General features: G+C 36.3%; 2 protein-coding genes across 8 annotated transcripts in view; both read right to left on the bottom strand.

Moving 5' to 3' along the window:
- col14a1a (collagen, type XIV, alpha 1a) overlaps positions 1 to 1,117 on the bottom strand; it is a 168,931-nt gene extending 167,814 nt beyond the window's left edge. For 2 of the 6 annotated variants that reach the window (XM_048152204.1, XM_048152198.1), the window contains exon 1: positions 704 to 1,116. The gene's annotated coding sequence lies outside the window, so the exon portion shown is untranslated. Of the gene's footprint in view, positions 1 to 703 lie in introns of all 6 variants that reach the window. The other 4 variants (XM_048152201.1, XM_048152203.1, XM_048152199.1 and 1 more) reach the window with 3 other exon arrangements.
- A 6,687-nt stretch (positions 1,118 to 7,804) lies between these two features.
- deptor (DEP domain containing MTOR-interacting protein) overlaps positions 7,805 to 26,689 on the bottom strand; it is a 38,967-nt gene continuing 20,082 nt past the window's right edge. For both annotated transcript variants that reach the window (XM_048152429.1, XM_048152428.1), the window contains 5 exons: positions 24,432 to 24,614; positions 20,595 to 20,732; positions 14,178 to 14,248; positions 13,580 to 13,684; positions 7,805 to 9,969 (listed from right to left, as the gene is read on the bottom strand). In XM_048152429.1, the coding sequence (XP_048008386.1) occupies positions 9,841 to 9,969; positions 13,580 to 13,684; positions 14,178 to 14,248; positions 20,595 to 20,732; positions 24,432 to 24,614 (626 nt within the window). In that variant the 3' untranslated portion in view covers positions 7,805 to 9,840. The remainder of the gene's footprint in view (positions 9,970 to 13,579; positions 13,685 to 14,177; positions 14,249 to 20,594; positions 20,733 to 24,431; positions 24,615 to 26,689) is intronic.

The raw sequence follows: 26,689 nt of genomic DNA on the forward strand, positions 1-26,689 counted from the left end.
TATTAAGGAACTGAGCATTTCATATCAGTCAAATATAAAAGTAGAGCCCACAATGCATTGATAAATCCCCCCCTCCTCTCCCTCTCTCTCTCTCTCTCTCTCTCTCTCTCTTCTATCTGTTTCACCTGCTACTGAATCCTGAATCCTGAAATAAACATCAAGCACTCACCTTGGCTTCATTTCTATTCTCAACAACACAGTAAAGATGAAACGCGCTAAATTTAAAAATAGATGTAGGATACATCAAGTAGCCTATATTCTTTGAGCATCGGAGGTGTTTGGGACACCCCTAGATTTTTAATAATAATAATAATAGGCTACAAAACTTATATGGAACTAGAAATCTATATAGGCTAAACTATAAGTTCTGTGTGCTTCTGTTTACGTTAGTTGAGGAAATATTTTACGAGCAAATAATATAAAATATAGGCTAAATATGCCCTCAAACGCACTTTAAAGTAGCCTATATGGGGTGTAATAAATGAATAGAACAAAAAGAGATTATACTTTAAGACACATTCAAGCAAATACATAAAAATACAAAGTAAAGTGGCAAAATAGTGAAAAAATGTCGCAAGTATTTTCGTCTTTTTGACGCTCTTTCTAGACTAATTCTCCCAGTGTTGTTCTAATAAAACGCAGATGAGATAGCCTAATGGAATTAAGTGAGAGTATAAAAGAATAAATCATACAGCAGTCTTACCTTTCACACCATTCGCTTCAGTGAAATCCTCTTGATCTAAATGTGATCCAAATTCCCGCGTCTTGTGATGATCAGACTTCACTCGTATCTTCTCTTGGCGTCAGTCAGACAGATCACAGCGCTCTCCGTGTGCGTGTTTCGTCTGTCCTTACTCGCCCATTCCTTTAGCTCTTCAGCTCTGCACCTCATTTCATCCTTTAGTCTTGAGTCTTCGAAAAAAAAAAACGTTCATGCGACCAATTGCAGCCACTGGACAGACGACGAATGATCTCACGACAATCAAGAGCCCTTCTCAAATACTTGATCCTGCCTACACGGAGGCTGTTCAGCGCAGCCAAAAAAAATCCATTTTCATTACATTTCAAGGGAATGCAACTGTAATGAACAATCATAACGCCTACACCGGGATGATGGATGATATTTTATTAAGCCAGATTAATTGAATCATAAATGTGCGCAATTATTCAGCTACATTTGATTTTATAGGAATTATTGTCAGTATTGTCTGAGACTTTTGCCGCCCCTGTCACAGTTAACCAAACTTTTTAAACAACATTTTGTGTGTGTGTGTGTGTGTGTGTGTGTGTGTGTGTGATATAGGTAGCCTAAATAACTATTTAACAAAGTGACAAATAATGACAATATTATACTTTGTTGCCTACAATAGCGCCAGAAACTATAGGCTAGATATGGGTCATTGACAAAGAAGATTTTAAAAGTGTAAAAAAACATAATGGAGATATAATTAATTTTGAAGTTTTATTAAGTGTTAACAATGAGATTATGTTGTTTTTATAATCAATTAACACTGTTTTTGTCATTTTTTGCAAGATTTGTCACCAAAAAAGTCATTCGGTTTAAGCAAAATTTCGGTTTTACCAAATGACACATTTGGTTATACCAAATGATGATATTTTCAAACAATGCTAACAAAAGGACAATCAACAATTTTGTATTTTGTACAAGTTTTTCAAATATTACAACATTTTCCATGTTTTATAGCGAATGACCTGATGTTTCGGGACATAGGCTACGTATGAGCAAGTGAAAAATTAATTTTTCAAATAGCTAGTTAAAAGAGAGTTAGTTACTTTGCTTCACAACCATGTGATCCTTTGCAGGTGTCTGAATGATGTCACATGATACTGTCCGCATGACTTGATCCAAAATGTTACCTTTATATTGGTTACTCCGAATGACATCAATGAAATAAATTTTTCCGGACATTCCTTCTCATAACAAAGCAATGACTTCTACACATAATTTTAATACTATTTTGCACTATGTTGATGTATGATGTTATAAAATCATGCCAGAATAAAAAATGTATTACATACATTTATAACACATACATAAAAGCTTTTTGTTACTTCTTTTCAGGTTTTCAAACCTTAAAGCCATGAAATCAAAATTGACATAGTCATATTGCAAAGTCATATTGCAGTATTTATTAACTGATTTATTCAATCACACACTACAACAGTAAACGACAACAATCCAATCAATTTCTAATGGACCAAATCAAGACTCATAATTTCTTCTTCTTCGAGAAGCCATTCCACTCGGATATACGCAGTGTTGAAAAAAGACTATCGTAACTTCCGTTTCATGCCAACTTTAATTGGGAGAGTGAGACCCCCCCTAAATACCCCATAAATCACACACTGGATTCAGCCCAGCTTGTAGATTCAATGTAAAAAGCCTAGAAATTGGTCTCATTATCTCAAAACAATATGTATTTCCATTCTCTTTTCAATTGCCTATATTGATCAACATATTGTATTACATTGTGTTCTATGTTCTAATATGTTCTCCTAACATATTGAGAAGAATTTCCAAACACGTTTTGGAATAACTTTTTATCCCTTCAGTAACACCTGCACCTTCTTATAGCCTATCAGTCCAAGTTGAGCAGGGAACAAAGCTATCTGAATGTACACAAAACGTGTTGAAATGAGGAGATGTGAAAGATGTGTGAGACTGTGCGTGAAATGTTTCTTACTGTGTGCAGGTTGCTGATTGGACAGATTCCAGAGTGCAATGTTATTTTGGAAGTCCTCTGCACTACCCAACACCTCGATATTGTAGAAATCCACCAAATTCACACTAGTATTAAACAGGTGTTCTCTTGTCCAGAACCATATTCTTGTAATCCACATTGCATACTGCTTGGTTATGGGGATGAAAGAATATTTGACTATCATTATTCATTATTTGATTGCCATGGGCCATCACAATGGCAGCACTTCCCACGAGACTGCAGATTTGCAGTCTGAATGAACCGCTTCATTTGCATGACTCATCTGATGAGTAAATACATTACAGAGATGATCAAGGGCTCATGAAACCCCACCATATGATCCTCCACCATGATTTTGAAGGTTATGCTAATTTAATCTATGTTTATGTTCACATTGTTGACTTCAGTACAAACAAATACGACTGCCGAATAGCAATTTACAACCAATGACACTATGTAAATATCTCTGAAAAGTGTTTCAAACTACTTCGAATCTCTCCCGAGGACAGGTCTCTTGTTTATTATTGAGCCTTATAGTGCAGGAATGTTTACAGCACTTTACCGCAAACTCATCCTTCAAAAGAAAGAGGACATTTTGATTTCAAAGTTAAGAGAATCTTATAGATTTTCAAAATCTTATTCACAGAATAAATGGCTCATTGAAAGCAGCCCAGCTTGCAGCATATACGGCATTTATCAACTTCAATGTACAGTCGGCGCGGGACTAGAACGGTGACACCTGGATGCCGATATGCAGTGGCTGTAAGCTCTTTAACTCTGAATGGCTTATTCCCAAATGACAAGGCCAAGCGTAATGAGGCATTGTGGGCTAATCAGTGGGTTCATTCAGCAGGCTCCAAAGGAACCTTATATTATTCAGCGACTTCTAATTAACCGTGGGATACGGCAAAAGATGATGGCGTTGAGGAGTCTGCAAGACCCTGGGGATACAGGAAAGAGCAGTTCATGTAGACAAGCAGATGCGCGCTTGCACATAAAGGCAGTTTTCACACACACAGTGTTTGAATTGCAGAGATTCATATGGTAGCAAAATAGACACACCTCTCAAAGATGAACAAAGGTCTTTAGGAATAAAGGTTTTAAAAAACGCCAAATGCTAACAATCTCACAGGCTTCGCAGGGGTCACGGCCGTGGCACGGACTATTCCAGCGCATATCGATCTTTGAAATTTCAGCCTCTTTATCTTCAGTAACCATTTGTGAGTATGCTTATCTCAGTGTTTATTTAATAGGCCTATGGCATCCCTTAGCAAACTTGGAAGGACATGGAATACAGCTCGGGTTTGCATATTCATGTAAATCTGGCTGTTTTCCAGACTTTTTTTGAGTAGTATGAAGGGGATGATGAGTCTTGCCCTTGTTAGACTTATTTTTAAGATTTGGCAAGTCCTCTCATCTTACTGTGATTCGCCCGTGAGGAGGTTTCACAAAAGATTCATCATTAACACAAAAGGTTAATATTTTCCACAGACGGTCTGTGAAGGTAATCAGTGTGCTTAACTGTGCTGTTGGTCAATCTTGCATAAATGGTCTGGGCAATGTTCTGTGCTCATAAAAGTGGTCTTCATTTCCTGAGATCTGAGACTTCTTCTACAATATGAACTCGGAAGCAATGAGGCAGAAATATCCAAATTTTTCTCATGTTCTCTCTGTGAGGCCTTATGTGCCAAAAAAAAAACAAGTGCGGTAGCTCTGTATATTTCTATGGCATCACTGTCAAAGAGTAATTAGCTAGTGAAGTGGATTTACTTATTGTAGAGTTAACAAAAGTTATTATGAACATTGTAATATTTGAAGCAGATGTCATAACAAATGTTAGATTTTAAAACGAGCGGTTCATTCATAAATTCGTAAGATCTTACCTTCACACTGTGGAAACACAAACCGAAGAAGACACGAGAGCAGCGCTTAAAACGGGCGTGGCTCTATAGAATAATAATGAATTATTTATTATTAAGGTAAGTAGATAAATGCATATTATATGACAACACTGACAATATCAATTTGTAAAAGTAATATGGCAATGTATTTTTATTTATTTATTATAAACAAGCAGGTTTGAGCTGTGGAGTAAGACTGAGGGATTACCAAGGAAGGAGCAGTTGGCATCTGATAAGATTCATTCATTAGTTGTCACTGAACTGTGTGGCCTATTGAACTAAGAAAGCATCTAGACTCCCTTCCCCTCCCACTTCAGGGAATCAGCAGCAGAACATTGCTTTAGGAGATAAACCTTTGCATGGTCACTTAAGTAGAAAAATGTGGCTGATCTAAAGCACTTGATCTTCACTTCAGATATGTTTCTGCAGATGAACGATGCACTGGTTGCACTTCTGTTCTTTTGCATAGTTTATAGTCTCCCATTAAATTAATTCACAATAATCATGATTTATTTGATATCTGTTCTAATCACATCTCGTAAATATTATCTTGTCGGATTTGATTAAAATGATTGAAGATCATTAGATTCTCAACAATTAAAAGAGAAAAAACTATTCTGTATTACTTATTAAACCCGAGTAACAGCCTTAACAGGGGGATGGTTGACTGAAGACAGAGGTTAAAAGTCTGTTTGTCTGCTCTTACCTCATTTAGTGAGAAGGGAATTACCCAAGGTCTTCTTTTGCTTTAAAAAACACACACATTCTATCAACACTCACATCGTCTACTCCTACAGCCAGAGTAAACTTAAGCTGTGCTTTAAGTAAAAAGGAGGAAAAATAATATTGTTACAGTATGTTTCATTCAGACAACAGGTAAGATTAATATACTAAAACAGAAGAGCGCTTTAATAGGAATTGGAATGATGTATTGTCTCATATTGGTAGGAAATAACAAATGTGGAACATTTACAACCTGTTTTTGACAATGAAGATTCCTCAGAAGGTAAATTTATTTTAAAAGGAATGACATCTTGACATTGTGCTGGCTGCTGACGAACAATATTTGAACTTTTAATACCACAGAACTAAAGAGAAGCGAATGTGTCGTATTAGACGAGGGATAGAGTAACACTGCCCTCTAGCGATTCGACATAGAACTGGACAAGCATTTTTACTCAGAACCTTGAACCTTAAAGAACTATGAGCCCACCAAAAAATGAAGATCTAAAAAATCTAACAGCAACTTAATTTTAAAAAGTTATAGGCTGTTTATAACGTTCGGAGCTCGAATGTTAATAAAATGCGCAAAATATCTTTAACCAACAGGTGGCACTAGAAAACCTAAATTATTCAAGTCAACAGCATTACGTCATCCCTTTACACAAAGTGAATGTGGTTATTGTTTCTGGTTATGAATATGTGGTAGATACAGTTTGATACAATAGTATACAGTGGGGTGCAAAAGTCTGAGGCCACTTTACAAATCTGGCATTTCAATTTTAATTTAAAAATGTAAATAAACAGAATATTTTAAGTTTTATAGCCTGTGGAGTCCATATGTCAGATCGAAAATTTGTTACAGATAATATTTTGTAATAAAATAAAATTAGAAATATATAAAAATATGTTATCTAAAATCATGTGCCATAGACAGATTTGTGTGAATTATGTGGATTTAAGACACAGAAGACAGAAGTTTTTTTAATGAAATCAAGGCGTTTAATAAGCCATTAATCAAAACACACATAATCATGATTTAGAGCTGCACGAAGAAATACAAATAGGCAATATGGTACCATGAGCTTACTTCCTTGTACAGACACGTGCATTGAACTCAGTTACACTCAAAGAGTTTTGAATAAAACTCTACTTTACATTCTATTTCAGAATAGACGATTATTATATTAGCTTATACTTCCCCTAAGTGGGGAATATGTTGCACATATCTGGACCAGTATTTAACAGACTACCCTGATGATGATTGTCATGATCACCCCCAAAATCTTCACTTAGCCTACTGTCTTTAATAGAGGACATGGTATATCCTTTATAATAAGAGACGTTGCGTGACCAGCCGTGAGAATTAGCAGCACAATACAGGTCATTAAGGCAGAAGATTAAAACTTTCCATTAAAACAAAAGATTATCATGTGAATATTATTGTCGTTCTCATCAATACGAATAAGTACAATTGCACAATGATCATCCTGCAAAAATGTAGTATCTGCAGTGAGGAATGTGTGGAAGATGAGCACATAGGTTAATACTAGATGATATCATATTGTGTCATTCTTGCACAGATGACTTAGCAATACACATGCGGGAGTTCGCACATACTGCACTACTGTATATTTCCCATTTGCCTAATAAATCCTTGTATAGTATTACAAATGTATTTCTAAAACTAAAATTTGGTGAGTCAATTAATTGTCTGTCTTATTATTGCATTATACTCTATAAACACACTACTACTCTATGACTATTCTAAGTTTTTTCATTGCAGTAAGTCTTACAGTTAAAACAATAAGACCAAAAAACAACAACTCTATGCAAGTACGTGAAAGCAGGAGCGTAGCCTACTTGTGTTCCAAAATGTCTCCCCAGCGAACAACGTTCTCAAGACTTGTCTAACGTTCTGACAAGGTTCTCTCGAAGTTTTGAACAAAAACATTAATAGAATGTTAAGTTATATGATCTTTAATATGTTCTCAAGTTAACACAAAAACATCCATGGAACGTTTTGAACGTTCGTGATGGCGATTTGGCGGTTTGACACGCGATCCGAATCATGATTCGACACAGAGGAATCATAACGCTCTGAAGCCTTCTGAAGCAGTGTTTTGAAATCGGCCATCACTAAATAAGTAGTTATTTTGTTTTTTTTTGGCGCACCAAAAATATTCTCTTCGCTTTAGAATATTAATATTGAACCACTGTACTCACATGAACTGATTTAAATATGTTTTTAGTACATTAATGGATCTTGAGAGAGGAAATGTTATTGCTGGCTATGGAGGCCTCACTGAGCCATTTCAACAAAATATCTTAATTTGTGTTCCGAAGATTAACAAAGGTCTTACGGGTGTTGAGGGTGAGTAATAAATAACAGAATTTTCATTTTTGGGTGAACTAACCCTTTAATGAGAATGATAGCAAAACGTTCTGAAGAACGTCTGAAGCTGGGGCTGACCAAAGTCTATAGATATAGAAAGGCTGTTCACTCCTATTAGTTATGAATGGGAGAAACTGCAACGCACAATATGGCAAATACGTCCCGCCTTCTATAAGTAAAAGAGCTAATCGCTGATTGACAAGGTCATTGCGTCACTGTAGCTGCTGTTAGAGGCTCCGGTTCCCATAGAAACCAGAGACTCGCGCATAGGATTGCACATGCGCATTGGCTCGTCTAGACTGAAAAATACGCGTTTTAACACTATTTTAGCATAAGAAACAACATTTAAGGGACGGTTCATGTCAGATTTTGTTGCTGATATGAAATATGTTATTTAATTGTGTTATTTAATAGCAGTTTTGGGGATTTCAGGATTCCCCCATTCAAATAGACAGGACTTGGTCTTGGATGCCCGAAATCAGAGATTGGATATTACAGGGAGATGAGAAGGTCTGCATTTCTTACCGTTGGAGAAAGCGTAACGGCTAACTTAATCACGTGCGGCACCTCTCAGCCTATCGTGTAATGGCAGTGACATCATCATTCCCTAGTCTGCCTTCTCTTAAAAAAATACATTTTTTATCAAGCTAAAATCTACATATAGTTCGCAACGAAAGTATTGTTTAGTGTAAAACATGCTTGTAAAACAAGCCATGCTAAAGGTTGCAGGCTTGCCTTACAGTGGCTTTGCCGAAATAGCCAAAACCACTGTAAGGCAAGCCTGCAACCTTTAGCCAAAAAAGCATAACGGCTAATCCAAACCTCCACCTCTGGCGGTACGCAGGGAAGGAGTTTTAAACGGCAGGCACTGATGTTACTGCTATTACACAATAGGCTGAGAGGTGTCACACGTGATTAAGATAGCCGTTACGCTTTCTCCAATGGTAAGAGATACAGACCCTCTCATCTCCCTATAATATACAATCTCTGGAAATAGCTGCCCGGAGGTGTTACAAATATGGCCGCCGAGTGAACTATTTTCCTTGAAAGGAACTTTGGCCTGACCAAGACTGCCGCAATTCACAATTCATCTCATAAGGTAAATGAGCAGAAATTGTATTTTTTACAGCCAATTTCTTTTTCATTCTAATTCATTAATTAATGGCTACTTAACTGAATAACACGTCTGGTTTAAAGTCAGAGATATTAATGCAACTCTGTCGCCCTCAAGTAACATTACTGCAGCTTGTTTCCGCCAGACTCACACAAGAGCGTAGGTGTACTTGCGTAGAGTGTGTTTCTGCCGTAACACTTTATGAGTAATATTTTTAATGTTGTCATATAATATTAACATTAAAGTTACAGGTAACTACTTGCCTTCTTGATGGCATTTAGACAAAAGACAGGAAATTTGAACTACTTTCACAAGACACTTTTTAAAAAAAGACACGAGTTACAGTACAACAGCATATCTTTCAGATGTGCTTAGCGTTTTAAACATTCACTCTTAAGTTTCATTGAAAGTCTGTAAGTGCTGTTGTTGGTTGTCCCCTGCATTTTGATGGTTATCAATATACATAAGTCCCGGCAAGCATGACAGGGATTAAAATAGTTATTTAAAAATAACCACACTACTACGATCAATTAACCAAAGTTAAAAAAAGATACCTGACACAATGTTGAATTCTTTTACTCTTGAAAAGTCAAAGCCTAAACTCTGAATGAGGAAACAGTCGAAAAAGAGCACTAAATTGTGCTCTCACCTGAATGGCACACATGTATTAGTTTGGCATTGGTCCTGCAAACCTACCTTTCAAGAGTATTTTAAATACTGCGGTTCTACTAAAAATGATATTTGGCAGCTGCTTTTCCCCTATAATCTGTCCAGTTACAATCTCAGCTGACATGGACCGGTAACAGTCAATGAGGAGCCAATGGGAGGCACAGATTAGTGTCATGCTCTTTAAACTAATGAGTTTGAATCAAAATGATGAACGGAATCAGGAGTTCACTTCTCTGAACATTCCATTAAGCACTCACTGAGGAAAGACCAGAGAAGGAGAAGAACAGAAAAACATGTAGAGCGGTTGTGAGCTCGTCTTCAGTATTCCCCTTCCTCCATAACCTCCATGACCACTGTTCTGGGACCAGTCAGGATGAGGTTGCTGACAGTTCTGTAGTCCAGACTCAGGACATTCAATCCATTAACCGCCACCACAAACTGACACACCTGTAGAGATGAGCATGAGTAACTGTAATGAGGCAAAACGATTACAGTTTTATGTTTACTCACAATTGTTACACCCTTTTTGTACTTTGATAAAGACATAAAAGTGCTGAAAAACATCATAATGAATATGGAGCATATAAACCACATATGAGACACAATAAACAGATTGTAATCTCTCTCAGTGCAACAACATGACACAATTACCCCCTTCAGGAGAACAGAAGAGGAGTGCTTTTTAAAATCAGCTATATCAACTCTTCGAGAGGTTCTGCAAATGAATAACGTAATAGCCTTTATGTCCTTCCTGGTAAACCCATAATGGAACTACCATCTAAAATGAGTCATACCGTTACTGTTATCAGCATCAAATGATATACATCTGAAAGCTTGCCATTTTGCTTAATTGTCAGTAGTGCTTAAATAATCTGTTTTGGCATCATTTGTACTGTACAATGGTGCATGTGTACAATTCCAGCATTTGTAATATCTGTGCTAAGAGGTACACTCTAAAAATAAATGTTTTGGTTTAACAAAAATGGTTTACATCAAGCTTTTTGAGTTATGACAACTTCTAATGAAATTATGTTCACTACTCTGAGTTATAGGAACTTAATTTAATAGCATAGACTATTTTTTTAGGTTCACTACTCAGAAAAATTAAGTTGTTCCAACTAGTTTCAACATAATTCACTCATAAATGTAGTGGTGTCACTGAAACTAATTGATCTTATCTATATCAGTTCAAAATCAAAGATAGCATAGCACAGACTAAATATAACTTATTTAACAGATACATTTATTGAACAAGTAAGATAATACTTGTCACAGGAATTAGTGCAGTTATTGCTCATAGAACTACATACAATTTAGTCTAGCACTCACAACCTAACCACAAGCTGTACTCTTCTGCACAATGGTAACCACAAAACATATCAGAAACTCCTTTAAAATGTCAAACATAACAGCATTAAACATTGAAAGGTCTGACCATTTATTAAAAACATTTATTCTCCATATCCAGTCCTATGCAAAGCAGGCTAGTAACTATTAATGCACTGCCCAATTTCCAAAGTTTATCAAATTTCACTAAGTTTCTATGTCTTTATCTTAAAAAAAAAAAAAAATAAAATAAAATAAAATTTCACACAGTATTAAGTTGATGTAATGATCATCATTATTGTAATATAATGTTTGCAACTTAAAAGGTTTAATTAAATCTGGCAACCGTGCATTTTATTAAGTTGTGGTAATAGGTCCTCTGAATTACCTTTTATGGAGTAATCCTTGTATAATATAATATAATATAATATAATATAATATAATATAATATAAGTAAACAATAAGGTACTCGAGGCTGTGCTGTATCGTGAATAAGTCACCGCTGAAGGGCGCGGTTAAGCATGACGCGAAGCGCGAAGTGCCTGCAACCCCTTCAGCCATGACTTATTCACGATACAGCACTAGCCTCGAGTACCTTATTGCTTTTATAAAATGGTTACCACACAATACAAATATTAAAGTCAACAAATATGTTTCAATGCAACTTTCATGAAGTAAAATCACTAAAAGCCTTCCTTCCACCGGAAAAAAAAAATCCCTGAAAGTGAACAGCAACAGAAGTTACATTTTTATGCCATTAGATGGCGGCAAAGACTGTCTTTATGAGTGATTCACTTAGTCACAAAGACTTTTATAGTGAAAAGACTGAATTGCTGTGAACACAGAACAAGACGCAGCTAACAAATGCTTTGACTAGCGCTGTAAGTCACAGGAAAAACCCATCAGATTATTTAAGCAGATTTTTTATTATTCAATTCAATGAACAATATCAATTGAGAACATACAGTTTACATTGCTAAGAGTGGTTGCTAAGGGTGTTGTGTAGTGATACACAGAACCATGGGCGGCATTGGGGGGGGGCAAATGCAAATTTATCGATTTAGGAAAAATACTCATTTTTTTTCTCACTATGGGCCACAAGAGAAATTGTAAGAAAATAAATTAGATTCATCTCTCATTGTCTCCAAGAGGATGCGCCGTTAATGCAGTGTGCCAAAAGCTCAGTCCGTTTTTACTTTCAGTTTCTGTCGTAGTGAATAATTGACTGGAGTTTCAGACTTCTTCACCGGCATAACTCTCACACAAAGTTTGCACATTGTTTATCTGATATCCACCGGCTCGCCTTCATGGTTTAAAATGGAAATATTTTCAATATTGTGACATGGTATTTTTCTTTATCACCAGTTGCTCGCAAAATGATGGACACCGATTCAGATATCGTCCACGTCATTTCCCGTGATAATAAAATTAAGTGAATTATTAAATAAATGAGTAAATAAACAACAAGCAAATTTAAACTTGTTTGCTTAAAATTTCTGCAAATAATTTGCTGATGCAGGTACAAAAAGATGTTTTGTACCTGCAAAAAAAAAAAAAAAAAAAAAAAAAAAAAAAAGATTTTTTTCTTGGCCCAGAAAAATTGCTAATTGTGTTTGCAACAATGTTCATTGCAATAAAAAGAGCTGGGAGCTGGGCTGGTGTAATTTAGCAGATGCAACATTATGGTCTCAGAGGTTGTCTTTAAATAGCACAATACTTTTACCTCAGAAACACACTGAGCACATAAGTTCAGTCTGCAAACATGACCTTATGTACTGAGCATTCAGAAGTGATGCAGAGGGAGAAGTGTTTTTTTAAGCTGCATAACAGTAATGGTTCATTATTGCTGTAAATTAGGGTCATGACTGCTGAATGCTGAACTGTTTAAAGAGGAGGGAGGGCAGGTATTATTCCATCTGCCACTACAGTAAATTAGACATATACACACTTCCAGTAGACATCGAGTGTCTTAGCTTGGATCCACATAAAAAAAAACATTTGGCAAACAGACTATATTTTGAGTGGACTTGAGGACATTATGATCGCTCCACAGTGTACTGTGCTTAAAGTCAAACCTAAATGACTGGGTGGGTTGAAGAGGTTGGGTATTTTGTAAACTCCATCATCTCTATCTATCTCAATCTCTTGGATCATAATCAAGCATTAACTTAAAGGGATGGCAATATATTATGGTAAAATTCTAGCCGTGTTTCTCGAAGAAAACTTTACCTCTAAAAGTGTGGTCAGAGAAATTTGAACAAAAAAGGTCTTTGTCTATGGTCACGTAGTGATGTGTGAAATACAACTTGCACAGAGATGTCACTTTCAATCCAAGCAGCTTTCTGTTGGTAAACCAAATCTTGAAAATTGAGGTGGGTCCAAAAAATTATAGTATATTTTCAATTCAAAACATTGATAAAAAGGTTGAGTAGTTTGCATCACTGGATATTAGTTATTGTCGGTCATTTAACTTTTCTATCATAAAACAGTTGTCACTAGTTACTAAAATGTGATTTTCCCCATGAAAATTCGACAAATAATGGTAAATCATGAGCGCATGTAGGAGTGGGTTGTGGCCACTTACTCATTATCATATAAAAATAATTACTCGCTTATTGGTTAAGCCAAAATTTCAATATCTGTGCATACCTTTAGAATAAGAATAAAATGTGAACAATATGGACATGCCATTTTCTGACTATAATAAAAGTTTGCAGGATGAGTGCTGTACCTTCATTCCCACTGCTGCCGCAGGTCCGCCGGGATCCACTGCCTGGATGTGGCAGGGTTTACTTCCTCTCACCACGAATCCCCAGCCCACTGCATCTCCCACAATCTGCAAACACATACATCCAAGCACATTAACTTATTAAGTTCCAGTTCAGACACTTACACAGATTCTTTTTTCTTTTAAATTTAATTCTATCTATCTATCTATCTATCTATCTATCTATCTATCTATCTATCTATCTATCTATCTATCTATCTATCTATTTAATTTTAATGAATGTAATGCATTATATAACATTGTTATTGCCAAATCTAAACAACACAGACACTATCAGTTATAACAAATCATTGAAAATTCATGTCGTGTCCAGATATTTGACAGCTGAAGTCACACATTTTCAGCTTTCATGGGATCCTAAATTGCTCCTGGCTAGAATCATTTCCACATGCATTTGAGGAAAAACTTCCTCTTGCTATTTTTAGTTGTGAACTTTTTCCTCCCTGTAAATGGATTCTCAGAACCAAACATAGTAAATTATGCAATTAGAGCTTGGAGTCTGTGCACATTTGGCGTGTGTGTGTGTGTGTGTCTGTCTTACTGTGAATGTCTTCTTTATGTAAGGTCCACCAGGAGCCTGAAGTTCCTCTGGACTCACTTGTCTCTTCAGCACTGTAAAGATATACACACAGTGTTCCTCAGTCATGAGCTGTAGGCTCATTTTCATGACCGTAAAAACATGTGACTATTCAACACATAATGTAAAAGGATCAGTTTATCTATTTACTGCAACAACACTGAGTTTGATTCACTATTTACTGTACTTTACTCCTCACATGACTTAATACTGCAGTCCACAATCCTTCATTAAAAAAAAAAAAATGACACAAAGGCATCCTGAAACAAAACATGTGCTTCTTCAGAAACACAGAGAGAGAGAGAGTTATCAACCCGTAATGGAGCACTGAAGGTTTGTGTTTAATGAAGTAATGAGGTTGTGGCATCACTTTGATGGACTAATTTAGCTTATAAGTGGTTCTAATCAGTTTGATCTCTTCATCAGTAATGTAATAAGTGAGCCAAACTCTGAACCACTTGGTCACAATTCAGGATCCAACTGCACAGCTATTGACTGGCTCCTGATTGGCTGATCAGAGCCCATTATACAGACTATAGAATCAAGGAAATTACATAGTTTCTATAATGATTGCTCTCAAAAACTATATATGTGTGTGTTTCTCTCTCTCTCTCTCTCTCTCTCTATAATATATATATATATATATATATATATATATATATATACAGTACAGTCCAAAAGTTTGGAACCACTAAGATTTTTAATGTTTTTAAAAGAAGTTTTGTCTGCTCACCAAGGCTACATTTATTTAATTAAAAATACAGTAAAAAACAGTAATATTGTGAAATATTATTACAATTTAAAATAACTGTTTTCTATTTGAATATATTTCACAAAGTAATTTATTCCTGTGATGCAAAGCTGAATTTTCAGCATCATTACTCCAGTCTTCAGTGTCACATGATCCTTCAGAAATCATTCTAATATGCTGATCTGCTGCTCAAGAAACATTTAATGTGTACAATTGTACAAAATATTTGTGTACAATATTTTTTTCAGGATTATTTGATGAATAGAAAGTTCAAAAGAACAGTGTTTATCTGAAATCTAATCTTTTGTAACATTATAAATGTCTTTACTGCCACTTTTGATTGATTTAATGCATCCTTGCTGAATAAAAGTATTCATTTCTTTAATTTCTTTAAAAAAAAAATAAAAATAAAAATTCTTACTGACCCCAAACTTTTGAACGGTAGTGTATAATGCTACAGAAGCTTTGTATTTCAGATAAATGCTGTTCTTTTGAACTTTCTATTCATCAAGGAATCCTGAAAAAAAAAAGTACACAACTGTTTTCAACATTGAAAATAATCATAAATGTTTATTGAGCAGGAAATCAGCATATTAGAATGATTTCTGAAGGATCATGTGACACTGAAGACTGGAGTAATGATGCTGAAAATTCAGCTTTGCATCACAGGAATAAATTACTTTGTCAAATATATTTAAATAGTACACAGTTATTTTAAATTGTAATAATATTTCACAATATTACTGTTTTTTAATGTATTTTTAATTAAATAAATGTAGCCTTGGTGAGCAGACGAAACTTCTTTTAAAAACATTAAAAATCTTAGTGGTTCCAAACTTTTGGACTGTACTGTATATATATATTATATTATATTATATATTACACGTCTGGGGTCGGTAAGAATTGTAAGGCTTTGTAAAAAGTTGTAAGGAATTGTTTTGAAAGGCATTTTTACAGCATATTCTAGAGGCCAGAGCCTTTCCATTCACAGAAGTCACTCTATTCATGCCTGAAACCTTTCACACACAATGCCACATCCTTTTTAAGCAGGGAGAAAGGATTATATGTGTGTGTGTGTGTGTGTGTGTGTGTGTGTGTGTGTGTGTGTGTGTGTGTGTGTGTGTGTGTGTGTGTGTGTGTGTGTGTGTGTGTGTGTGTGTGTGTGTGTGTGTGTGTGTGTGTGTGTGTGTGTGTGCGTGCGTGTGTGAGAAAGGGAGAGACTCAATATTTATGATAACATGCCAAAAAACAAAACAAAAAAAAAACGTATAAGTATATGTTTGAGCCTCAGTATTTTTCTCTCATTCTCTCTTATACTTTTTCTCTCAAGTTCATTTTGCTTTCATTGATTTTGGGTGGAGAGCTAAGTAATCCCAGGATTGGATGAGCAAATTGACCAATCAGAGGCAGGCAATGGCATTGCCAAACCCAGCATGCGGGTCTCCTTACACACCGGTAAAACACACAAGCAAAAAACGCAACGTCTGGAAAAGCAGCCTATTTCTCTCACACGTTTAAAATGTACGACACGTTATAACGTTAAACGCTCTGATGACAGATTGCATCTTGGATCCACATTGTTGTTGGACAAAAAAAACAGATCTGGTTTTAACAGTGGGCCTCACTGTCCCAGGGCAGAATATGAAGAGGGAGCTGTGCTGTGGTGAAATGAAGACTGAGTCATGTGGTAGGTGTGGAATGCTTCATTGCAGGCATGCTTCAGACTCGCCTTGGATCGTCATGGAGGCCAATGTTCTAATTTGGTGGTGGAGGAGGATGACTCTGAGTGTGTGTATAAAATGTTCCTCTGTCTCTCTCTGCCTGCTGGCTGTGCTCCTTGCCTTTCCTGAAGGGGACTATGTGTTCTTGCCAGACTCTCTCTCACTCTCTCTCTCACACACACACACACACACACACACACACACACACACACACACACACACACACTACGCGTGTACTACAACTGTTCAAAGTTCTCAGCCTGAGAGTTTTTATGGGTCAGAGAGTTTACTACTCAACACAAATATACTCAGAAGGAAGAAAGAATGAGAAAAAAAAGATAGAGACATAATAAAATAAGAAAATGCATGTTACAATCAGTTCCATTTATTTATATATTTATTTATTTTTTAATTATTTGCAAATCACGAGGCAGTGATGGAAAATATCCTAAAGAAATCAGGATGGCAACTTCAAGTGCTTAAATATAATGTGAGATAAAAAATGAAAATTCTGTCATCATTTACTCACTCATGTTATTCTGAACCTGTAAGATTTTTTTTTTTTTTGAGAGGATATTTTTTTAAAAATATCCTAGCTACTCTTTTTCGATTAAAGTGAATAGAAACTGAGGCTGTCATCTCTAAAATGACAAAAAACAAAAAACAAAACAAAAAAATCACCATAAAGTGGTCCAAATGACTCTCTATTGCATAATATATATATATATATATATATATATATATATGAAGCAATACGATAGACACAAAAACCTTGTGTTTTGTCTCAACTGGCATTGTCTCACCATGTTTTGAGTCCATACCACTTTGATATTACATTTTGGAGGTTCGGTGGAAGGATAAGCATGTGCACATAATTTTAATTTTCAGCATAGTATTTTTCTATAGGTCAATTTCTGGTGAGAAATGCATATTTGCAGTGTCATTGATTGGACAAACACAGCACACAATCTATTCACATAAAGGCTCTAGCATTACACATCCTCATATTATATATTGGCGACTGTACTATCTAGTTTTTCCTAGATTTTCGGACTATAAATGTATCTTGACATTTTTCCCATCAAATGCTGAAATAACGTGTTTCCGTGACTCCCCAATGCACATGAATATGAGGCATGAATCTGAGTTGAATTTGAGGTGAATTATCCATTGTCACATTCAGTATGACTATAATGAATGAATGAATGAGGTCACACAAAATGACATTCAAACTCACAATAAATTATTTTAAAATTAAATAAAGTACATAATCAGTACCTAAGATTATCATTGTCATACTTTGTATGTTGTTGTTCCAGCTGCAACATTGCAGAAATAGAAATTGTTTCTAAAATATAATACCCTGTAGCTTGTTGTGCATCGCCATCATGGCTGGCTGGCACAAAAAGTCTGATTAACGTGGAAAAGATGCCTTTTATTGCGTGTCGTGTTGCCTTTGGTTAGGATGTAACACTGCAAAAACGGAGCAGAATTTCATAACCCCAGGTAAAAAGCAGTGCTAAGCCCGCTACTAAATTGCAAGTGTGAAACATTTCTTTACAAAAAAGGGTTTAGGCGAAGTGTGAAAAGCCCTTTTGAAAGGCTGTCTCTCAAAACTAAAGTATGCTTTAGGCTTCAATGTGCAAATGTAGAACAAGGTTCAACTGTTACACTGCCGAGGAAACCAATTTGATCTAACTATCGATCTACTGGGTGAACTACTCCTTTGAATATAATCTTGTTATCTCATCCTGCTAGTACAAGTTAACAAGGAGAATCCCTGTTAGAAGGGTGGAGAAGTTCATGAGAACTACATGGTCGACGCCTCATAGAATTACTGTCAACCAGCAGAATTACAGTGGAGGACGGCCAAACGGAACAGAGGGAGAACAGGCTGATGTGGCTTTATGGCCTGAAAGCACACATACATACAAACTTCTGCCCCACCCACGGAGCTCTTAAGAAACATAGTAGATGTCTACTGTATCCGCTTTTCTTCCTATAGTGTGTGGAGTGCCGCAATGTGACCAAGACAATACACTAACAGATTCCATTCACAAACAACCAGATTCCGGACTGTGAACACGGGAAATGTGACTTTAGAGTAAACAAACATGGCGGACAATGGGCAAGAAGAAATGGTACAGAAAATTCGCAGGAAAAAAAAAGATAAAGTTTTGGATGAAGTCGTGTTATGCTTTCGTCTTCCATCAGCTTGCTTTCTGATTTGGTTTTGTTTCGTTCCAAGTGATAATCTACAGAGTGTGTGCGTTTTGAGATCGTACTTCCGAGCAGATTCAATCATTCTTAACACCCCTCACACCACAGGAAATCTGATAAGATAATCTACAGAACCATCAAGATAATCGGGACTTTACCTAGAATTGTCGGAAGGGGAGAATTGGGTGCAAAACCGGCTAGATTATGTGCCTTTAGTCGCCTGCAGCTTGAGAAACATACAGTGTTTTGAAGCTATAAAACATTTCAAAGTGACGTCTACCATAGCTCTTCTTTGTACGTTCATGAGAAAAGCTTTATTGGCTTATATTTAAAGTTCGCATTAGGACTTGAATAATCACTTAAATTTCCATTTTTCTCACTAAAACCTTCTAAAACCATATACCTTCAGAATATGTATATAACTGCATAACATGCATCAAATACTTTCATGACACATTTGCACCATTTTTGAAGCTTAAAAGTGAGTCAGTATCCATCATGGAAAAGAGCAACTAGAACATTTATGAACATTTCTCCTTTCACGTTCCTTAGAAGACACAGGTTTGGAACGACATGAGGGTGAGTAAACGATGACAGAATTTTACTAACCCTTTAAAGCGCCACGAAACACTAAACTAGTTTTGAGAAAGCTATAGCAACTCAATATTTTGGAGCTATAAAATATTTTAAACTGAGGCCATGTTATTATAAAAACAGGGAAGAGATAGTGTAAAATAATTGCTAAAGTTAATGCTAGCTGGTATGCTAATGTCAATGTGAAGGTTAAGAAGCTTAAAGTCCCCCTGTAGTCAATAATTTTATCCCTTAAATCTCATCTTTGATCACCAAAATGACATATTTAAACGTTTTTCTTGTGAAAAAAAACTTCATCCCTTAAAATAGCTTGAATGTAACTCTACACCCTTGTCTCATTTATTATACGCGGATCAATGAATGTGCAAATTAGCCCCGCCTCCATTCGCTTGTGCCAACTCAAAGATCCACTCGGTCAACTTACTGAGGTAAACGCTGCACAACGATATCGCTCTTTACAACATCGGACACATAACAGAAATTAATATGATTAGCCTGTTATCAAACAGCTAATCATGTGTTGCTAATGTTACACAAACCATGTCCACATTCACGAGTCAAACAGCTGCCTTCTAACAATCAGTATCCTTAGAAACACTTTGAACAACTCAGAACATCAGCGGAAAAAGGCATATAGTTCATCATAACATCGTAATACACATCATACACCTGCCATATTGCTAAATCTACACGTTTTTCATATCAACAGAAAAATATACTGGGATAACCTGGCTTCTTCGAGACTCGTCTGCTAGTTCACTGTTAATGACATGCTAAAGTCCACCGGCACGCTGATGTGATTAGTTACATGGTAGTTTGTGACATCAGAAACACCAGCGATTTCAAACCGCGGGTTTGAGACTGTCTTTTTTTCAGTTTTAAGGAGAAAATACTCAGCAATGGTGTTGACTTATGAATTTGCTCATGGTTTATCTTAAAGCATATTAAAAACACCACATAGACATTTAATGGGACTTTAATGACAACAAGAAATCAAAATTGACCTGATTTGCTTATTTAAAGATGATGTGTCATTGTTTATATGTTGAAATGATGTCTTTGGGGTCTTCGAGCACAGAAGGGGGCTTTTCTTACCAGACTTGGGGTTGCAGAGCACAGGAGGGCTGCTGCTGAGTGTGGGGCTGCTGCTATAGTAACCGCTGCTGCCACAACTACTGCTCATACTGCTCCGCCGTACCGCTGACACCACCTTTATCTCTTTAGTGGGGCTTACTGAGGGGAAGGAGATAGAGAAAGACAAATAACGTTAGATAGAGACTGGATAAGAGGAAGTGAGAGAGCGCATAGAGATCAGAACAACACTTCTGCCTGTTGAAAACACCATTCACACATTATTCAATAGTGCCTATGCAGTTGTTATGGTGTCTAAACATCCCTTTTTTGCATTTACTAACTGAAATAACAGTCCAGAGTGTGGCATCACATCTGTTAGAGTTCTCCTTTTGATGAAAATATACTGCATAGCAAAGAGCAACACGTATACAACTGTTTAGTTAGCTAAATAAACATACCATAAACTAGCTTTATATAAAGCTAATTATAACTGTTAACCCCAAATATTAACCCCAACGTTAATGTTTGTTTATAAATAAACATTATTTACCTAACTAGGAGTGCCACTTTAAAATGAAATGCAAATTAAGAATTAAAAAGATATATAAATAAATCAATTTTCAAATAGTCATATTTCATAATGTTTATTTAAAGGGTCATGAAACCCCAAAACACTTTTTTTGAGACGTAGGCTAAACAGATATGTATAGGCTGCACATCATTGAAAACACTAAAGGTACTCATTAATGTTATTCATTAGTGAAAAATAGTTATTTTTGCATTTTTCAGAGCGATTTCTGTCTTCCTGTTTGAAAAGCTGAGTCGGAGCAACGTCACAAAATCTGACGTCATCGTGTACTTTCGAACATGCTGACGTAGATTCTCGACATATATATTCATGACATAAAGCTCATTCAATCCAATCACTGCACCGTAGTATGCATACAATTATAATTGCAGTATTATGCATGAGGAAGTATCACTTCTCTCGCCTCGGTCTCTTGTCATTCAGAGTCATATCGTTGGTGTTCGTTTCCTCAGTGCTACAACACAATGCGACGCGACCAGAGCAGAGGTTTGTGTGCATGTGGATTGTTTTGCTGTAATCTACCAGCACAAATGGAAAATATGTTCGCGTGAGATCGCATTACAGCGGAGAATTCAAATGTCACAAAAGTGCTGTTCACCTCTGCCTGCTCTAGCTGCGTTCAAACGCGCGAGCGTTTAGGCTATGTTTCCTTCAGCAAAGCAGCACGTGTTGTTTGTATTTTGCTCGCGATGCGGTCAGAACTGGAGTTTGAATACGAACACATGAAAAATATGATTGTTTTTATGATATACAGGCGGAGCGCGCATATGCTCGGTTTCAGCGCGGAGCTCCGCGATGAGTTTAATAACACTAGCCACGTGACACATAGCTCATACAGAATAAAGTATCCGTGTTTAAAGTTTTTATTTCACACATTCTCCTGCACCAAACATTAACCAACACGTGTAGTTATGCACACATATTTCATCAAGTCTTCTTCAAATGAATTATATGTGCAAACTGGACACTGATGCAGTGGTGTAGCCTATCTGAACGCGACGATACGATTATTCGAAAAGACTGATTTTGAGACTGCAGTGCACGTAAATGTAATCAAAGTAGCCTATTATTAGCCCTATTAAATATTCTTTCACATTTCTCCCTTGTGCTTGGGAGTTTGTTGTCATTCTATCCATGCTCATATATTAATATTCATTATTCTGTATAATGAGTGTGTTCTATGTCTGTGCTTCATTGGTTGTTCTCTCCCCTCTTCCCCCCCTCTACACTCCCACTTTTCCAGAGCTTTACAGCCCATTTTCACAGACTTTTTGAAACTCAGAGGTGTGAACGACCAGGGTAAAACGGGGGTTTCATGACCCTTTAAAGGTGCAGTGTGTACATTTTAGCAGCATCTAGTGGTGAGGTTGCGAATTGCAATATAGAGAAGCTACGGTGGCCAACACAGGACAAATATGTCATCATCTGAGACAGCAGAGAGTAGCTAGTCAATCAAACGCGCTCTGTAGAGCAGTTTGTCCGTTTAGGGCTGCTGTAGAAACATGCCGGCGCAAAATGGTGACTTAACATGTAAGGGGACCAGCGCTGTATGTAGATAGAAATGGCTCATTCTAAGGTAATAAAAACATAACGGTTCATTAAGGTCTATATACACCACTGAAAACACAGTTATGTGTATTATATTGCATTTCTGTCAATAAATCCTCCTAAAATGTACACATTGCACTTTTAATTTATGCTTAAAAATGTAGTTTAATTTAAGCATTTTTAAACATCATTCAACTAATCTGCTATTTATTTGTAAATGAAAAACTGATTCATTTGTTTGCAATTTTATTTGCATTTGTTTGCAATTTTGTAGTAAAAATAAATAAGGCATAATTCACTCAATTGCGTAATATCACTGTGAAATTTATTATATTGTCATCAGAACAAAAATCACTGATTATTTTGTCAATAAAACATGCAAGAAGTACCGAAAACAGTGCTGTGTAGTACTAATCTACCCGATTCACAGTTGTAAAATGTAAATTCACGCACTTGCATAAGTTAAAAAACACACATACCATACATACAGTACACACACCCCAGGCCCATGAAAAATGACAGTTCATATTTTATTCAGCTCTGAGAAGAGGAACCAGAGAGGCCCAGTCCCAAGACACCCTGAGCTCATTTCCTCTACTGACTCATGACGGCGTGATACTAAATCTACAAGCAAATACTGAAAAACACTTGATCTGAAACAAATTTACATTTATTGTAATATATTATTCAATGTGATGGCTAAATTGCAGCATTGTTTAGTATAATACTGTGTGCCAAAACACTAGAGCATGAATCTTTAATCTAAATTAAAGGTAAAACTAAACAAGCATCAAGAGAACTTAAAAAAAAATGAGGTTAAATTTATAATAATGACTAATACAAAATAACTCAAATAGAGTATAACTAGACCAAATCGAGGAAAATCTAGCAAAAGGGGCGTGTTGTGCTTGCTTGACATGTTCACCTTTCACATACTCATCACAAAAAAACCAGATGATATTCAGCTGACTGACTCTCCCAAAGAGATCTGGAAACATCTGTGCAGAAACTACAACCTTCCCTATTTGAACATATTCATTACTTTCAGTACACAAATTATATAAACTTCCACCAGAGAGCATTAGTAAACGCACATAAGCACTGACAGAATGTGAGAACTTCAAACTGTCAATCAAAATGGACTGCTGTGGACTGAGGGCCAATAAAAGCTTTTTGTAATGTCTATTCAATGCTGTATTAAACTGTTAGTGTAATGCAATGTCAATGAATTATCTTTATTTAGGGGGTTGTCAGGTAATACTGATATTTGCAATTCATTTGCTTGTTTATTTGACTTGCATATCATGTAATAAATCTGATTATTAAAAAATGTAAATTAATTATTTAATATTATTAAAATTTAAATAAATTAACACCACTGAATCCACTTTTAGCTGATTAGATGTTTGTACACAAATATGACGCTTCAAATTAAGAGCAATGTTTTCCAGATGATGCACTCTTTCAAAACACGAGTTAGTCATTTCAGCAACTTCCTTACTACAACATTGAAATTGATTTTGGTTCCATAACTACAAATGCACTACATCAACAGCAAATACAAATGCATGAGACCACATCCAAAAGTTCATTATCTACCTGCCACTGTAAATGATCACAGCTGTGTCCACTAAACCTAAAAATCAATATCATAAACTACTAGGTGTTATGAACACCGGTGTGAATGCATTCTGTGGATTTCCTTTATTATATGGACTAACCTGAAAGGAAGCTGGTGTTTCCCCCCTCAGAGCCCTGTTTTCGCAGACAGAAAGGGCTGTCATGGTTCTCCGGTATGCTGCGACAACGCTCGTTCAAAAGCTCCATCAGTCGCCGCCGCCGCCGGAAATTCATTCTGAATTGATAAAGTAGTCCTCCATCCACAAAATGATGCTTGTTAGAAACTGGGGGAAGGAAAAAAAGGAGGTCATATGTCAGTTTATTGGAAATAAAGACATGAACTGTAAAGCCACAAGTCTAAAATCTAGAAGTGAAAGACAGAAAATACAAAACTCAAACCAATATCCTTATTTTGGATCATATCTTTAAGGCTTTTGTTTTATTAAATGTAAAATAGCAATTATATTTATGTTTTATTTATTCATTTATTTTTGGTTTATTTTACCAAGAGAAAGGGGCAGAACAGAGGTGGCAAAACAGCAGAAAATTCCCTTCTTAAGAGTTCTTATTTTTTCGTTTGCTAAAAGCAGGAGAACCAGTTTAACCAAGTCTAAGTATGCGAGAGTGAGTGTGTTTGTGTAAGAGGAGCAATGGCATCTTAAAATCCCATCCCATAATCCTATGTAGTCACAGAGCAATCCTAAACTCCCTTCTTGCATAATATCCCATGAGTCATCATGTTTCAAACACAGTATTTAGTTTTATGTGACAGCATTAACTTTCCATTTTTATTACCATGTTCAGTGCTCTACTGTGTTATTATTCTGCCATGTCTCTAATCTCAGCACTGCTACTTTAGTCTCAGCAATATTTCAAAGACATGCGGCAGGAAAAATTCAATATGACATTCCTCGCTCCACCAATATGAATAATGTGCCCACTGTGCACATTTCCTTTGCTATCAACATGCAATAAAACAGTCTTTCCTAAAAACTGGAAAACTTTGAAACAAGCAAAATCAAACATATGTTATGGACAGTGAAGCATAGCGGATGCACATGGTTTGTGGTGCAGAGGAATGCATACGTGTGTGGGAGAGAGCTGAGCTAAATGGGCTAAACACTCACTCATTGTCTGATTATCACTACACAGCTAGTCTCACAGAGTCGTTTGCCTCTCCGCAAAAAGTCTGGTCCATTTAGCTGCTTATTCTGGCCAAGAAATACCCAATTAGACAAGAACCATGTGATAGACGTGTAAAGTGGCCATTTTTATAATAGATGCACTGATCGACTGGCCAGGGACTGCATCAGAATTGATCAGTTTTGTTGCCAGTGTCACAGGCACAGGCTCAGCTGTGCGTTCTCACTCTTATAACTTTAACTAATTGTAAGCCTTAATCTGCATTTCATTTTTAACAATGAAGACTATCCAGAGTTATTTTACATTTGATTACTTTAATTTCTGTAGTATTCCCTACCTGAATATACTGTATACCCACCTGAAAAACTTAAAACTGTATCAAAAAATATTTATTTGTTCTATTGCATTTATTTGTGCTGTTGTTTGAAATTTGTTTATTTGTTCTTTTTTTATTTTTGTCTTTTTACTTGTTTTTTTAATGAAAATAAAATGTTGCACTGAAGAAAAGTTGTTCGTATGTGTTGTCAATTATAGTTCTTTGAAAAAAAATGGGAATCGGCAAAAATCAGTATTGGCAGGTCACACTTACAGAAAAAAAAAAATCTGAATCGGCCAAGAAAATTGCAAACGGTGCATCTCTTATTATTATTTTATTCATTATTTATTTATACTTTTGTGAGCAAACAAGCAGTGATGTATTATCTTAAAGAACAGAAACATTTCTGTGAGTATCCAATCAGCTCACTCAAACTTCAAATACTTCGTCAGCATTTGCAGTAGCAGTTGCAGCGCTCTTTCAGAAACCCTCCACCTTCCCCAGCTCCACCTGTATAGATGTGCTAGGGGTAATTTGTGTAGCTATATTGTACAGCAGCAGCATGTCGTGTATGTATTGGCAGTAGCAAGTCCCGTACTTGCTCTGCAGTAGCAGCAGCAGCAATAACCAACACCAGCAGCAATAACCAACAGCAGCAACAATAACCAACAGCAACAGCAGTGATAACCAACACCAGCAGCAATAACAGCAGCAGCAGCAACAGCAATAACCAGCAGCAGCAACAATAACCAACAGCAGCAGCAGCAGCAGCAATAACCAACAACAGCAGCAGCGATAACCAACAGCAGCAGCAGCAATAACCAACAGCAGCAACAGCAATAACCAGCTGCAGCAATATCCAACAGCAGTAGCAGCAGTAACCTGAAGCAGCAACAACAA

This window comes from Megalobrama amblycephala, linkage group LG13, assembly GCF_018812025.1.
Source record: "Megalobrama amblycephala isolate DHTTF-2021 linkage group LG13, ASM1881202v1, whole genome shotgun sequence".
Lineage (NCBI taxonomy): Eukaryota > Metazoa > Chordata > Actinopteri > Cypriniformes > Xenocyprididae > Megalobrama > Megalobrama amblycephala.